The sequence below is a fragment of the Chiloscyllium plagiosum genome, unplaced genomic scaffold (genome assembly GCF_037043375.1).
Source record: "Chiloscyllium plagiosum isolate Xiang-an unplaced genomic scaffold, Cpla_swu_hap1 HiC_scaffold_12, whole genome shotgun sequence".
Taxonomy (NCBI): Eukaryota; Metazoa; Chordata; class Chondrichthyes; order Orectolobiformes; family Hemiscylliidae; genus Chiloscyllium; species Chiloscyllium plagiosum.
The window spans coordinates 91,335,150-91,351,570 of record NW_028270150.1 but is presented as its reverse complement, the minus strand read 5'-3'; the positions used below and the strand labels follow the sequence as shown (position 1 = coordinate 91,351,570).

The 16,421-nt window shown below is 40.7% G+C and overlaps 1 protein-coding gene across 1 annotated transcript in view; it reads left to right on the top strand.

The window, feature by feature from the left end:
* The first annotated feature begins 44 nt into the window (after positions 1-44).
* Positions 45-16,421, top strand: part of ccdc122 (coiled-coil domain containing 122) — a 56,902-nt gene continuing 40,525 nt past the window's right edge. The window contains exons 1-3 of the mRNA XM_043701505.1: positions 45-161; positions 13,508-13,906; positions 14,788-14,904. Coding sequence (XP_043557440.1) covers positions 45-161; positions 13,508-13,906; positions 14,788-14,904 — 633 coding nt within the window. The remainder of the gene's footprint in view (positions 162-13,507; positions 13,907-14,787; positions 14,905-16,421) is intronic.

Below are 16,421 nucleotides of genomic sequence, written 5' to 3'. Positions count from 1 at the left end.
TGACATACTAATCATATTTGGTGATTTTCTTTGCTTTTTGAGATATGACAAGACAAAGCACAGAGCTTTCGCTTTCCCAGATAGTTAAAGAAGTAGCACATCAACAGCATCAACAGAATGCAGAAGCAGAGAAAAGCAAGAATATTCTTAATAACTTGCAGGTAAACTGGTTTATATTACATTGAGAAAACAAGATTTCAAGTTAGTTTCAGTGTACCATCCATGCTGTTCTTTAGACAGGATCTTACAAAATTAAGTACTCGAAAACATGTGTTGGGTGTAAACTAATGTTAGTAACATACTTTGCAAAGATAAAATGAAAAGAGACTTTTCGTTATTTACAACTAACAGAATCGTAATCAGAAAACTGTACTGTTGTACAGACTTGAAGACAACATGTAGTTCATTCTGTTGAACAACTTAGTAGCTTCCATTGTTGCCACTCACACGGAAAGAATATTTTCTTAAACATGGAACTGCCAGAGATCACTTATAAAGTGAGTAGTTAAGGTGATTCAGATTGATGAATTAATTGACTTGGTAGATATAAAGAGGGTTGGGGTTATTAACACATGGGTGTTTTCCTCGTGGTGGAAAAATATAGAATGAAGTCTTTACACAATGTCTCTATTTTACTGTGTCACAACAACAAAAAGAATAAAAAGGAGTATCGGGGTTTTGCACACTAAGAGCATATTTTTGTACTAACTGGGTCAGTGTTATATACTATCCAGATGTAAATAAAGGGTGACTTGGTGATGGAATACCGGTCTTCATACAGTTATTTCATATGGAAAAACTAAAATTGGACAAATATTGTAATGCTGCTGTTGCTATTTACTGTGAAAGAATTTGCAAGTCCTGGTTTTGCTCAACAGAATTATTCAAAATGTTTGGTAGATTTAAATGCAGAAAATATTCTGGGTAGAATAACATGAAGATCTTGGAGGACAAATACATCAATCACTGGGAATTGTGTCACAGCTTTCTTTTTAAAAAAAGCAAACCAAGGCTTTAGTTCTTAGTAGATAAATGAAAAGTAGGGAATTTTAAACTGAACTTAAGAGGGGCTTGTGTGTGGAAGAAACTGGAAGACTGAGTAGTTAATAAACTTTTATCTTGGTTTCTGTTTCACCAACAGTCTTAGAACCAGATTAATGCCTGTGCAAATAACAGCATTAATACATGTACAATCTCTCCATATTGGTTATCACCAGAAAGAGAGTATAGGTGAGCAAGAGTGTGGAACAGTGAGCCGGGAAGAGCAGTATTGCTTCTCCCAACCCACGTTTTATTAATAAAGTTGCCATCAGACATTGTCCCCATTCTATCTCTAATCTCTACCCCAACCAGCTCAGTAGAACATTACCCCCCCCAAACAAAATCACCAGTCTGTTGACCCACAATCGATGTTTTGATTTCCCTCCAGATTGTGATTTATTCCCTATTTTCCAATCTCCTTCCATCCTACCCTTTGATTTTTCCATCTATTGATGACTCTTACCAATCTGAATCAGACCTCCTATCTTAAGGCCACTGTGATGCTGGTAGTGACCTGATCATCATCACTCTTCACTGACAAGTTCTTAGAGGCTTGACAGCTTGATGCTAAAGAAGTCTAAGGCCCAATGTCAGGGGTGCCCCAGACTTATAATTTAGTCCTATGCTGATAAAAAGCGTACCCACATTTCGAGGCAATTGTTCATGCCAATTTCTATTCATTTACCATTTAATATTAAAAAGTGTCTGCCTGAAGTGCAATCTGTCTACCAATGTTGAGAGGATCATGACAGCATGTGTTATAGTCCCTACTGATAATAGAGTTATAGTGATGTGAATGTAATCTTCCTGCTACATATGATGTCTCACAAATCATATACATTTACGTTCACTAAAAAGGTAAAACGTTGTGTGATGGATTGTAATAATTCTCTTTAAAGTACCTTAATCTAAAACCATGTAGTTCCAAACTGAAATTATGTCAGCTGCACTTATCCAATGATAGTTTCATTTGTAAATAAAACTTGAAAACAGTGAATAAAAAAGAAAACAATTTTTCAGAGGAGATTTGGGAACATGATAATCTTCAGTCCTGATATCAATCACTAACTTATTTTCCAATAAAAGACTAGCCTTCAGCAATTTCTGCCTGAAATAAATGAGCACTAATGATGCTGTAAACAGCGACTTTAGCATTGATATTGATTAAAATACAAATGATTTTTGCTTTTTGGTCATTATAAGTTTGTTTTGGATGTAATAACTTTAAATGATGACACTATATGTTCCAAGAAGTCAGAGTATATCAGTAAGGTTTCTGTATTCTGCCCTTCCACTATTTTGGCCCATTTTGTTCTTTCATTTAAGGAACAGAACTAAGGAGAGAAGAAGAACTAGTCCTGATCACCAGGGAAGAAGATAGGTATTGGGGCCCAGCTAAGGTGGATTTAATTAACCTTGTGTTTGCCATGGCAGAATTCATATTAAACTGGGAGTCAGAAGCACATTGCTGTTCAGACTGAGTTTTCCTACTCATCCAGCCTGCATTGCAGATAGGTCAGTGCTTCCCAATTATTTTCTTTTACACTTAGAGCTGTGAGAATGGAGGAGTGGCACTGTGGGGAGGTGGGTGCATGAAAAGATGGTTTATAGCGAAGGGAGGGAGACATTCAGTCTTTATTATTAAAGTGCAAAAGTAAAAGAAGCAGCAGTGTAGAATAGCCTCCAGTGCTATAATCCCAGTATTAATTTAAAACAAAACAGGTATAGTAATCCTCACCCCTGTATCATATAAAACAAAGCAGCAGCATATAATAGCCTATAGAACTGTATCAAATGTTAACATCAAGGAAAATAGCAACACAATAACCTTCATTGGTGTACTCCCTGTTAAAATAAAACAACATTGACTTCAATGCAAGAGGTCTGACAGGTCAGGCAGATTAACTTAACGCCTGGTTGAGAACTTGGGACCAGGATATCATAGCTGATACAGGCTCAGGGATGGACAGGACTGGCAGCTTAATGTTTTGGGTATAGATGCTATAGGAAGGATAGAAAGGGAGGCAAGAGAGGTGGGGAAGTGGCATTTTTGGTTAGAGACAATATTACGGCTATACTTAGGGAAGATAGACCTGCAAGATTGTCCAGTGAAGTTATATGGGTGGAAATGAGAAATAAAGGATTATCACATTGTTGGGATTGTATTATATGCCCCCACCAATAGTCAGTGGAAAATTGAGAAGCAATATATAAGGAGATCTCAGATGTCTGTAAGAATAATAGGGATGTAATGGTAGTGAATTTTAACTTTTGCAAACATGGACTGGGATTGTAATTGTGTTAAGGGCATGGATGGGGAGGAATTTGTTAAGTGTGTACAAGAAAACTTTCTTATTCATTATGTGGATGTACCTACTAGAGAAGGAGCAATACTTGATCTTCTGTTGGGAAATAAGGCAGGACAAATGGCTGAGGTGCCAGTGGGGGAGCACTTTGTGCATACAGTCAAGCACTCAGCTTACAGACTGGACCAGGCTACATCTCAGATTGCTTGTTTGCTCTTTTAGAACTTGAACACAATACCTACTTGGACGCTGTCAGCATCCATGCTTTGCCTGCCTTGTCTTGCCTTGCCATGCCACGCCATGCCAGTTAGCACAGTCACACAACTAGGCAGCTTGTATTGCTAATCAACAGTCCTCAGTCAGTTGGTGGGAGTGGGGTTTGGTCTTCGGTAATGGCAGCTTCAGGATATTGGGAAGAGAGGAGTAGATGTGAATGGGGGGGGGCACAGTATCTGCAAAGGGGTATACATTGAAGCATCACTTGGAAAGGATAATGTGGGAGGGTGAATTGTCCACAGTCAGGAGCATCTTGGCTTCAAAGAGGAGGCAGTGAATGCTCACACCTGGCATGGTCACCTCATATGCTGGGGCAGGGTGGAAAAAATATGCAGGTCCAAGACTTGTAGGGTGGAGATCTGGGAAGGTATAAAATGTGGATGTTCAAGAGCTCACTGAAACGTTCAAGCAGATGCTGAAAGCTATTACCATCTTCCAGCATGCTGGAAGTTGAAAGTGCACACGGGGAAACAAAATGACGGAAGATTGTTGCTGCAGAAACTCCTCTTTCCAGATTTGGAGAAATTATTTTGCTTTCTCCATTCTAATCCCTATGAATGGTCTCCTAGTATTGCTTCACCTTATTTAATTTCATGTTTTCACTGCACTGTAATTCTGCCTTTCTTCAAGTCTCACTGAAAAACCTGTGAACCTGTACTTAAGGAAACTGTCACTGCACCTGTCTATCATCTACAAGGCAAGTCAGGAATGTGATTGAATATTCCCCACTTTCCTGGATGAGTGTAGCTCCAACATTTGAAGCCTGACACCATTCAGGACAAAGATAATCTTATCACACTTGATCCATCACCTTCAACATTCACTCCCTTTGCCACAGAGGCAGTAGTGTGTACTGGAGGGGTTAAGTTAGTTAAGGGTTGAAGCTTTAGCATATAGTCAATAATAAGCAAAACTAGTAATGAGAAATGAATAGCAAGACGTTCAGACTGTCAAAGCTAATAGCATAGAAGCCACGCCATCAGTGGTCTTGTAAGAGAATGATAATGTCTATGAGAGACTGTGGGAGAACAAAGATAATGTGAGACACATAGACATTGAAATGTAGAATTGTAATGTGCATGCTATTTTCTGTATAGAGCTTGAAGATTTTCTGTAACCTACCAGAGTGTATTCACAGTGTATTAAAATTTCCTCTCCATACGTACATTTGAAATAAGTAATAGTTCTTTTGTTTGCCTGAAATTGTTTATCCGTTTGTCAAATTGACCTCATCACATTCTGCCTGCTATAAAACGCACTGCATTAACTCTCCAAGGTTCCTCCAACAGCACCTATCAAATCTACGACCGCTACTATCAAAAAGGTGAAAGGCAGCTGATACATGGAAACATCATCTACAAATGTTTCTTCAAGTCACTCAACATCCTTACTTGGAACTATAAAACCATTCCTTCACCTCTAATGGGAGGAAAGCCTGGAATTCCCTTCCTAATAGCACTGTGAACATCACAACATTTCCAGGAACTGCAGTGATTCAGGAAGGAAGCACACCATGAACTTCTCCAGGACAATTAATTGGATATACCACTTGGGGATAAAGGGTTCAAAGGATGAAGTGGAAAAGTGGGAACAGATCATAATAAATGGTGGAGCAAGTTCAAAGGTCTGAGTGGCCGACTGCTCCTATTTTCTATGTCAGACACCTACATCCCATGAGTGAATAAAAACAGTTATAGATAGAATTCTTACTTTTTTGTTTCTCATTTCCAAAGAATTTAAAAGGCTCACTGCTAGATGTGAATGGATTGTGAAAGAAATTGTTCATAGTGGAACCCACAAGTAAATACAAAAGCTGAATTCTCATTTCAGTTTCTCACATTCAGTCACTTGCTCACATGCTTACACACACTCACTTTCTCTCATATTCAGTCACATGCACCCACTGTCTCACATTCCTTTTAGTAGTTGAATTGGGGAGTAGGCCCCAGGAATTACCTGTAGAGGAATGAGCTAGGGATTGTCAGTGAAGGAGTCAGTTGCACCCACGTTGACTGAGGGACCTACAGTATGGAAACAGGCCATTTGGCCCAATAATTTCACACCGACCCTCCAAAGAGTATCCCACCCAGACCCATTCCCCGACCCTATTACTTTACATTTCTCCTGACTAATGCACCTAACCTACACATTCCTGAACACTATTGGCAATTTATCATGGCCAATTCACTAACTTGCACATATTTGGACTGTGGAGGAAATCGAAGCACCCGGAGGAAATCCACGCAGACACTGGAAGAATGTGCAAACTCCACACAGACAGTTGGCTGAGGCTGGAATTGAACTCAGGTCCTTGGTTCTGTGAGGCAGCACTGCTAATACTGAGCCATTGTGTTGCCCTGGCATCAATGATGGGGCTAGCAGTCATCATCAGCCACTCTGGTCAGGCCTCAATCAGGGGTTTAGGAGGAGAGGAAAAAAGGTATTATCAGCAATGTTAAATTCACTGACCAGGGCATGTTCAGCAGAAACATCCATGATACAAAACTGGCAAGAAAGAATAAACGAGGGATTTTACCAGCTAGAGATTTTAGCTTGTCTTAAGAGACAAGTGACTGCTGTTGTTCAGAACAAGAACCATCGTTGGCTGCTTAACTTGACAATAGAAATAGTTTGCACTAGATTAGCTGCTTTGGGTGTCTATATTTCTGATTGACAGGATAATCGGACAGTGTGCTTCACCTCCATGTTTAGCACTTCTGCAATCGTTTTCCTGGGCATAGTTGTACCACTTGACTGCCATTATAGGAATTGTGAGTTGTAATACTCAGAATTTTTAAGGCAGCTCTACTGAGGACAAATCATTGTGACCCATAGTTTGGGAAACCCTGGGTTAGGTTTTTAGGGAAGGAGGAAGAGGAGGTTGTGTCCAGCTCACTCACTTGAGGTTTTCTATTTTGGTGTTAGAATATGGCAGCAAGTGTCTTAAATGTGTTGTTTAATCTAATTCTGGATTAGTGGTGCTGGAAGAGCACAGCAGTTCAGGCAGCATCCAAGGAGCTTCAAAATCGACGTTTCGGGCAAAAGCCCTTCATCAGGAATAAAGGCAGTGAGCCTGGAGCGTGGAGAGATAAGCTCGAGGAGGGTGGGGGTGGGGAGAAAGTAGCATAGAGTCAGAGGAAATGACCTGGGAGTTGCAGTGGGAGAGGGACTCCCTGAGATTCTTGTAGAGAGAGGAGGAAAACTTCTTCAAGGCAGGCATCCTTGCAAGAGGATTCGCAGTAGGGTTAAAATCAACGAGGTAAAAATAATGACTGCAGATGCTGGAAACCAGATTCTGGATTAGTGGTGCTGGAAGAGCACAGCAGTTCAGGCAGCATCCAAGGAGCTTTGAAATCGAGCTCCTTGGATGCTGCCTGAACTGCTGTGCTCTTCCAGCACCACTAATCCAGAATCTGGTTTCCAGCATCTGCAGTCATTATTTTTACCTCGTTGTTTAATCTAATGCCTAGTGCGTGTTATCTTCACCTCATTTTCAATGCATGTAAGATGCTGTAGACTTGGCAAGCAAAAAGGAGGCTATCGCCCTTCATGGAACCTTCTGAGGACAGAGGTTTACGAGCTATGTTTAAAGGACAGCTGGCACCACTCCATTGGCTGCAAACCATAAACTTCCCAGGGACGGTTAATGGTTGCCCCAGCAGCCAAGAAATGTTTGCAAACAAGCAGATGCTGGTACCTAGGGTTTAATGACGCTGCCTTGCAATTGCTGCTAGATGGAGTCACTGAAAGGGGAGACATCTTCTACCCTGGTGATATTATCAGGAGACCATCCCATCAAACCAATCTGGCCTTGGACTATATAGCAGCAAAATACTATTTCTTGCCTCAATGTGCAGTATTACATAACCAATTGTGGTTTTACTGTATCTTGGCTTTTTTAAAATACATCTTTCCATAAAGATGATGATTACATTTTCTTTTTAACGTTTTATCCACTTGCAATGCTGTGGGTAATATAAGTCAATTCCATTGCACAAATATAGCCCAGAGCATTGTGCAAGATGAAACATAGCATATACATTTACAGAAGCAGAAATTCTGACATAAAATCTGCACCCCATTTTCTATCCAGAATGTAGTGTTGAGCTATTGTTAATGCAGTGTTGTAGAGAAAAATCAAACTATCATCACCTCTAAAATTACCATCATAGACTTCTGCTGAGTATTTGTGAGCAATGGCGATTAGCTAATTGACAAGGCAGGCTAAAATATTCCTTTATAGGAAGTGGGCATGAGGAAGTATAGATAAATTTGCTGCATACCTTAGTGGGCTTCTTTTGATAATGCTGTTAATTTACCCCCAGTTAAGGAAACAGAGAGGTCAGGGATGGGAAGAATCATAGGTGCACTGAGTGAAAGCAAGAAAAGAGGTGAAACTGTAAGCAAATACTGTGAGATTCTCCAGCTTAGAGGAACAGCAAGAAATAGCACAGATACAATCATCAGTATATTTGAAAATAGGAGTGAGGAATGGGCAGAGTAGGGTTCGAATAAAGAATTTTCCACAAAGTTAAGATCCATGTGGGTATTCATATCATCACAATCACACCAAATTTGTCTGCAGTATGGTCAGTGATCTGAAATTTATTTGATTCATTTATCCCCTTTTAGTTTGTTTTAATTGTGTTCCAAATTTAAACAATATCCAGCAACAAAGCTTCAGTTTCAAATAAAAATAAAACAATGCAGATGATGGAAATCTGAAGCAAGCACAGAGAATGCTGGAGAAACCCAGCAGGTCAGGCAACGTCTGTGAAGAGAGAAACAGAGTTAATGTTTTGAGTCAAAAACTGTTTTTCCCATTGACAGAGGCAGAGGAGGCCCAGTGCAAAAGTCAGGATTAGGAGGGAGTTATAGAATTCACAGAATCCCTATAGTGTGGAAACAGGCCCTTTAGCCCAACAAGTCCACACCAACCCTCCAAAGAGTAACCCACCCAGACACATTCCCCTACTCTATATCTAGGATAGGGTATAAAAAAAGGATATTAAAATTTTCTAGGAATTCAGTAGGCCTACACATCCCTGAACACTACGGGTAATTTAGCATGGCCAATTCACCTAACCTGCACATCACTGGACTGTGGGACGAAACCCACATGGACACGGGGAGAATGTGCAAACTGCACATAGACTGTCACCCGAGGCTGAAAGCAAACCCGGGTTCCTAGCGCTGTGAGGCAGCAGTGCTAACCACTGAGCAACCGTGCCATAGTTAGAAAGCAATGAAGGTGAACAAGCTGAAAGATTAAAACAGAAATCCCATTGGAGAAAAGAGCAGAATTTCTTCAAGGTGGGCATACCTGGAAGAGAAGCGGCAGTGAATTAAATGCACAAATAAAACCAAAATACTGTGGATGTTGGAAATCTGAAATAAATACAAAGAATACTGGAAAAACTCAACGATACTGGGGAATGTGTCTGGGTGGGTTACTCTTTGGAGGGTTGGTGTGGACTTGTTGTGCTAAAGGGCCTGTTTCCACACTATAGAGATTCTGTGAGTTCTATAACTCCCTCCTAATCCTGACTTTTGCACTGGGCCTCCTCTGCCTCTGTCAATGAGAAAAACAGTTTTTGACTCAAAACATTAACTCTGTTTCTCTCTCCACAGATGTTGCCTGACCTGCTGGGTTTCTCCAGCATTCTCTGTGCTTGTTTCAGATTTCCATCATCTGCATTGTTTTATTTTTATATGAAACTGAAGCTTTGTTGCTGGCTATTTTTAAAATTGGAACACATTTTTTAAAAAAACTAAAAGGGAATAAATGAACCAGATAAATTTCAGATCACTGACCACGCTGCAGACATCTGGTAGATGTCTGGTAGCATCTGTGTAGAGAGAAATAAAGTTAACATTTCTCACCTAATAGAACCTTCTCCACAGATGTTTCTGGACCTGCTAAGTTTCTGAGAGTACTGAGTATTTCCAGCATTATCAGTTTTTATTTCAGTTTTGGTTTCATAACACGTTCTTTACTGTTTTTGGTCTTTGGGGAGATGATTTCAATACTGATTAACAGTTTAACCACTAATAAAGTCAATGTTCTTCTACTTAAGTTCTGAAAATATACTTTGCTTCAAAAACCTAACATTTAATTGCAATTTTTTAAACATATAGGAATGATCAGAACACATAAAGGAACTGAATGTTACCCAGAAACAACTAAGCATCAATTTTGGGGCAATTAAGGAAGAGTTTCTTTCCCAGAGCACCAGTGATTTCTTTCATTCAATTCTCTGCTACTCACCTTATTAAATGTGCACTACGGATCCATGGCACTGCTTTCTTTCTAGTGTATATGTTGTTAACTCCATATTTAGGCCCCAGCTGCTTACCATGTTACACACTGTCAGCCTGGTCTTAAGTAGTCACCCAGGTGAGAGCAATGTCCACTATAGAGAACCGCACAACAATGACCAAGGTGGTTAATGACCTTCTCTATTCGGCAAGAGTAGCTGCCTCAATCTTCTCTGTGCTATGTCATGCCACCCTAACTCTGCCTTTGCACACCCACCTCTCACCAAGTCTCATGGTCTACCATATACCGTATTGCATGCAGGCTTTTGGCTCAATGGTTCAAGCCTATTTAATCTTGTCAAATGACCTAACCCTTTCTACTCTCTGTAATTCCTATTCATTGACTCAGGACACCTCACCACCTTTCTTGTCTGATGAAGTACCAGCCCTTTGACTGTTCATTACTGCCAAACATGATGAGTTGCCTAGCTATCTGTGCTAAAAGGCAAGGAGAGGCAGAGATGCTGTGAGTACAAGTAAAGTAAACCCTGAGATGCACCCTGTTCTAATACATGAGATGGGTGCTTGTTACTGTGCAAGAAACCAATCTGGTGGCAGTGCCACAATGTAAGGTGCCACTGATTCCAAAGTGCACAATTGAAGTGCTAAATTGTATTAAAAGTGATTCCTAACTGTGCCCTGATGACATTGTGAGACTGGTGCATTGCTGATCCAACTCCATGCTGCCCAAGGGAAATTCCTGAGATGTTGGGGAATGTTGGTCAAGATGAATACCCAGAGAAAGTATTAGTGAGTTGCAACTGGTAGCCACCTGTTCAAACTTCCATGTCAGGAATTGTTGTCATCTAGTTTCTCACATGACTTGGGAAAATAGCAAACTGCATGTAAATTAGGTGAGATTATGTAAAAAGCAAATGATCATGTATGAATTAGATCTCTTGCCACTAACTAGCAAGATTCTCGTCTTGGGTGTAAAATCAGATTTTCTTTTTTCTGTTGAGAATCAATTTTTTCCATTCTCACCATGTATTACCAGTTGTCTCACCATTGCCTATGTTAATCAGATACAGAGGAACCTCGATTATCTGGCATTCGATTATCCGAATATCGGATTATCCAGCAAGATCGCAAGGTCCAGATGCTCGGCTAAACTATATTATCTGGCATTCGATTATCCAGAATTTTATTAATCAAGTAAAATACTACCCGCCATGTCCTTTGGATAATCGAGGTTCCTCTGTACGAGGAAGACTCTACTAAGCATAACAGTAAAATCTTTCAGAATGTAACTTCCATTGATTATTGTCATCTGGAAGCCAGCCTGGCATGTTTCAATTGTAACTTAAAAATTACTTTCACTACATTAGGTTACTTGAGAAGATAATAAATTTATTTATTAAGCATATGGAACTGTGCCATAGTGTATTGGAGCAGAATTCGTATTGTCAAATCATTGTCAGGTGAATTGGGCGGCACGGTGGCACAGTGGTTAGCACTGCTGCCTCACAGCGCCTGAGACCCGGGTTCAATTCCTGCCTCAGGCGACTGACTGTGTGGAGTTTGCACGTTCTCCCTGGGTCTGCGTGGGTTTCCTCCGGGTGCTCCGGTTTCCTCCCGCAGTCCAAAGATGTGCAGGTCAGGTGAATTGGCTGTGCTAAATTGCCCGTAGTGTTAGGTAAGGGGTAAATGTAGGGGCATAGGTGGGTTGCGCTTCGGCGGGTCGGTGTGGACTTGTTGGGCCGAAGGGCCTGTTTCCACGCTGTAATGTAATGTAATCTAATCTAATAAGTTTCCACTAAGTCTAACAATTCATTTTCAAATTCCCAACATTTTCTTAAGCCAATGCATGTCACTAATAATAAAAATGAACTGAATTATATCTTGTCCAACTGTTAGATTATGACTTCTGCAACATTTGACCTATTGGACTAGATTATGGGTGGCTCAGTGGTTAGCACTGCTGCCTCACAGCACCAGGCTCCCAGGTTCGATTCCAGCTTTGGGCAACTATCTGTGTGGAGTTTGCACATTCTCCCTGTGTCTGCGTGGGTTTCCTCTGGGTGCTCTGCTTTCCTCCCACAGTCCAAAGATGTGCAGGTCAGGTGAATTGGCCATGCTAAATTGCCCATAGTGTTAGGTGCATTAGTCAGAGGGAAATGGGTCTGGGTGGGTTACTCTTCGAAGGGTTGGTTAGGCCGAAGGGCCTATTTCCACACTTTAGGGAATCTAATCTAATTATATTAATGGCATTAGGATATATTAACCAGTTAGACCAGTAAAAATCTACCTTTAGTTAAATATCTGAACATATGGCAAAAGAGTCATTGAGTCGTACAGCACGGAGACAAGCCCTTTGGTGCAAGTTGGTCCATGCCGATCAAAATGCCCGTCCACGCTAACCTCATTTCCCTGCACTTGGCCCTTATCCTTCTAATCCTTTCCTATCCATGTATTTGTCCAAATGCCTTTTAAATGTTGTTAATATACCCGTCTCAACCACTTCCACTGGCAGCTTATTCCATATGCGTACCACCCTGTGTAACAAAAGTTTCCCCTCGAGTTCCCTTTTGTTCTTTCCCTTCTAACCTTAAACGGATGTCTTCTCGTCCTTGATTCCCCAACCCTGGGAAAAAGACTAGGTACATTCACCCTATCCATGCCTTTCATGATCTTATACAATCCTCTTCGGCCAGTCTCCTATGTTCTAAAGAAAAAAATTCCAACTTGTCCAACCTCTCCCTATAACTCAGACCACTGAGTCTAAGGGCAAAATCCTTATAAATTTCTTCTGCACCCTTTTCAGTTTATTAACATTCTACTGATAACAAGGTGTTCAAACCTGAACGCAATACTCTGAGTGTGGCCTCACCAACGCCCTGTATAACTGCAAACATAACTTCCTAACTTCTGTACCCAGTGCCCTGACAGATAAAGGCCAGTGTTCCAAAAGCCTTCTTCACTACCCTGTCTACCTGTGACTCCACTTTCAGAGAACTGTGAACCTGAACTTCCAGATCCTTCTCTTCCGCTATACTTCTTAAAGCCCTAACATTCACCATGAACTCCTACCTTGATTTGACTCTCCAAAATGCAAGATCTCACACTTATCTATATTAAACTCCATTTCCTGTTTCTCAGCCCACTTCCCCAGCTGATCAAAGTTCAGTTTCTGATAACCTTCCTCACTGTCCACAATACCTCTTATTTTAGTGTCATCGGCAATCATGCCTTGTACGTTCTCATCCAAATCATTAATATCGATAGCAAACAGTAATGGGCCCAGCACCGACCCCTGAGGCACTCCACTAGTCACAGGCCTCCAGTCCGACAAGCATCTTTCCACTGTTACTCTCTGCTTTCTACAATCAAGCCAATTTTGTATCCAATTTGCCAGCGCTCCCTGGATTCCATGCAATCTAACCTTCCAGAGCAGCCTACCATTTGGAACCGTATCAAAGGCCTTGCTGAAATCCATAGAGGCTGCGTCTACTACAAAGTACTGCAAAAAACACCGTTAAAATCTGAAGCACTGTTTTCCTCTTTGATATCTGAGTAGAATGAATGCTTACTGTTCAGTTTTAAAATGAATCTAATTTTATTTACAGGTCAAATTATTTGAACTGGAAAAGGAAAATAAAGTTGTTCTGCAGGAAATTAGAAAAACTGAGAAAGAGGTTTATCATTTAGAGAATGAATCAGAAAATCGGCGACAGTGTTGTGCTGATCTGGAGGCCCAGCTCTGGAATCTTAATGCAAGTAATTTGCAACTCCAGTATGGTATACAACAACAAGAAGAAAAATATTTGAAGTTGCTGTCTGAATATGATAAATATCGAAAAAAAATATTGGCTCATAAAGAGGTGATGAATCAGGTAGAAAGTAGAAATCCAATAATGATGCAACTTGAAGAAAAAATGCTTATGCTCCAAGAATTAAAGACAAAGAAAGAAGAATTGGTGACAGATCTTATGAATCCTGAAGGAAATATTACAAAACAAGTACAGGTTGGAAACGTTTCCAAGTTATTATTTAATGTACTATATTCTGGAATTATTTTTAACCATCTTACACTCCATTATCTTGACTTTCCTATCCTCATGTTATAGTAAGCCCCAACTGCTCATAGTTTTGAAAGCATGTGTTATTTCTTCCCAATTTTGGGGTAGATTTTCCAGAGGAGACAGAATACCTAACCCTTGACTCCCAAACCAAAAGCTTAGTTGATGCTTTGACTATCAAATCCAGCTGCTTGGCAGTGATTTTGCATTGGCCGCGTCCTTAACAGAATGTCACATCAGTCCTGACATTGAAAACTGCCAACCATCCTGATTAGCCAGAGGTGTCAGAAGAGCGTACATGGCATTTCTAGGTTTAATAAGCTGTCCCAAAGTAAAATATCTCCCAGATGGGTCTAAATCGAGGTTTCTTGGGTAAGCTTGCTGAGAGAACTCTGCAAAGGTTGAGAGGAGTAGGTAGTTGAGTCAGAGAGCTCTGGGGAGAGGGTGCATATCTCCATTTGAGGTGACCTCTGTGCCCTTCTGTGACATAACCTCTTCTTGCCTGACAGTTGCCCAGGTAGTCAAAGGTGTTGGGCTGCTTGTTTTGTCCTCCTCTTCGAGCCCAAAAAGGTGAGGTACAGTTGTATTGAGGCCTTTATGCAGCAGTTAATTTGAGGGTCTCGATATGCTTAACAATGGGCAGGATGCTTGATATTTTACTTGTTCCGCTCACTCATTCTGTTAATAATTGAAGATTGAGGTTCTTCAGTGTTTATCAACACGTAAAATATTTTCCTTCACTCCAATGCTAAAACAAACTGAGATGCTTCATTGAGCAATGGCTTTTATACTGAAAAAAATTAAAGTATATTTTATTGTTTAAACAGGAAGAAATTACAGAATTAAAAAACAAAATCCCAGAAATAAGAGAAGCGATTAATGAAAAATCAGTTTTGCTAATCAAGGAGCAAGAACGACATGCTCAGCTTCAGAAAGAGATAGAGGTAACAAATCTGTATTTGCAAACTTGATATTAGTGGTTCTGGGTGGGATTGAACATTTGAAATTCTGAAATGTGACCTCGAACCAGCAGTACAAGTGCCAACTGACTTTTTTTTTAGTTGACAGTTATTTGTTGTGTATCTGTCTCTTTTTTTGATAAGAAGGGCTTTTCATTATGATTAGATTACCTACAGTGTGGAAACAGGCCCTTCAGCCCAACAAGTCCACACCAAACCTCTGAAAAGAAACCCACCCCCCTATATTTACCCCTGACTAATCCACCTAACACTACGGGCAATTTAGCATGGCCAATTCACCTAACCTGCACATCTTTTACTGTGGGAGGAAACCGGAGCACCCAGAGGAAACCCACGCAGACACAGGGAGAATGTGCAAACTCCACACAGACAATTGCCAAAGGCAGGAATTGAACCTGGGTCCCTGGCGCTGTGAGGCAGCAGAGCTAACTGCTGAGCCACCGTGCCACCTTCAATTATGTTTTGTAAATGAGGCTTACACAATGCAGTTGGGAGCTTGAATTTAATTTCATAGAGTCATAAAATCCCTACAGTGTGGAAACAGGCCATTTGGCCCAGCAAATCCACACTGACCCTCCAAAACACATCCCACCCAGACCTACTCCTATAACCATGCATCTCCCATGGCTAATCCATCCAGCCTGCACATCCCTGGACACTATGGGCAATTTAGCTTGGCCAATCCACCTAACCTGCACATCTTTGGACGGTGAGAGGAAACCGGAGCACCCCAAGAAAACGCACGCAGACTCGGGGATAATGTGAAAACTCGACAGACAGACACCTGAGGCTGGAATCGAACCTGGATCCCTGGTGCTGTGAGATAGTAGTGCTTACATTTAACCTAACTGCTAAATGGAGATAGGAGCTGCTGGATCATTGAGCTAAGTATTTTTATAGCACTGCTTGTGGAATAGGAAACAGCAGTTGTAGCCACCCCTCATGCCAACATTCTGCTGTGATCATCCAACTCCTTCCCACACAAAGCTTCAGTCTTTTCTGATTACTAGGATCCCCTTTGCTCCTTATGTGCATCCTTCTATGCCGACTTTTCTGCTGGAAAATGCTCCAAGCCGTCAATCTGGCCAGCATCCAGACAGGAAAGAGAATTAAAATATGATCATTAAGTCCTACCATTAAGCTTGACAGGAATTCCATATTCACAGAATTTCACTATTCTCCCTGCAACTCCCTCCCCAGTAATTATTGGAGCTATTTACCCGAAGAACCCAAATAGGATGTAGTATTAAACTTAACAACTTAAATCAGATTACTTTGTAAACTTCAGTAAAACAAGCACTCAAATTAAACATAAATTGAAATAATATTTTCTGAATTTGGCCTCTTGAGTATTAGCAATAATCCTTAACATATTTTCTACAAAAATCATTAATGTGTCAAACAAACCATCAGCACAAGTGTAGTAGCGGAGTAAGCTCCCTACTAATTAGAATCATACCTAATGCAATAAAAAAAGATTT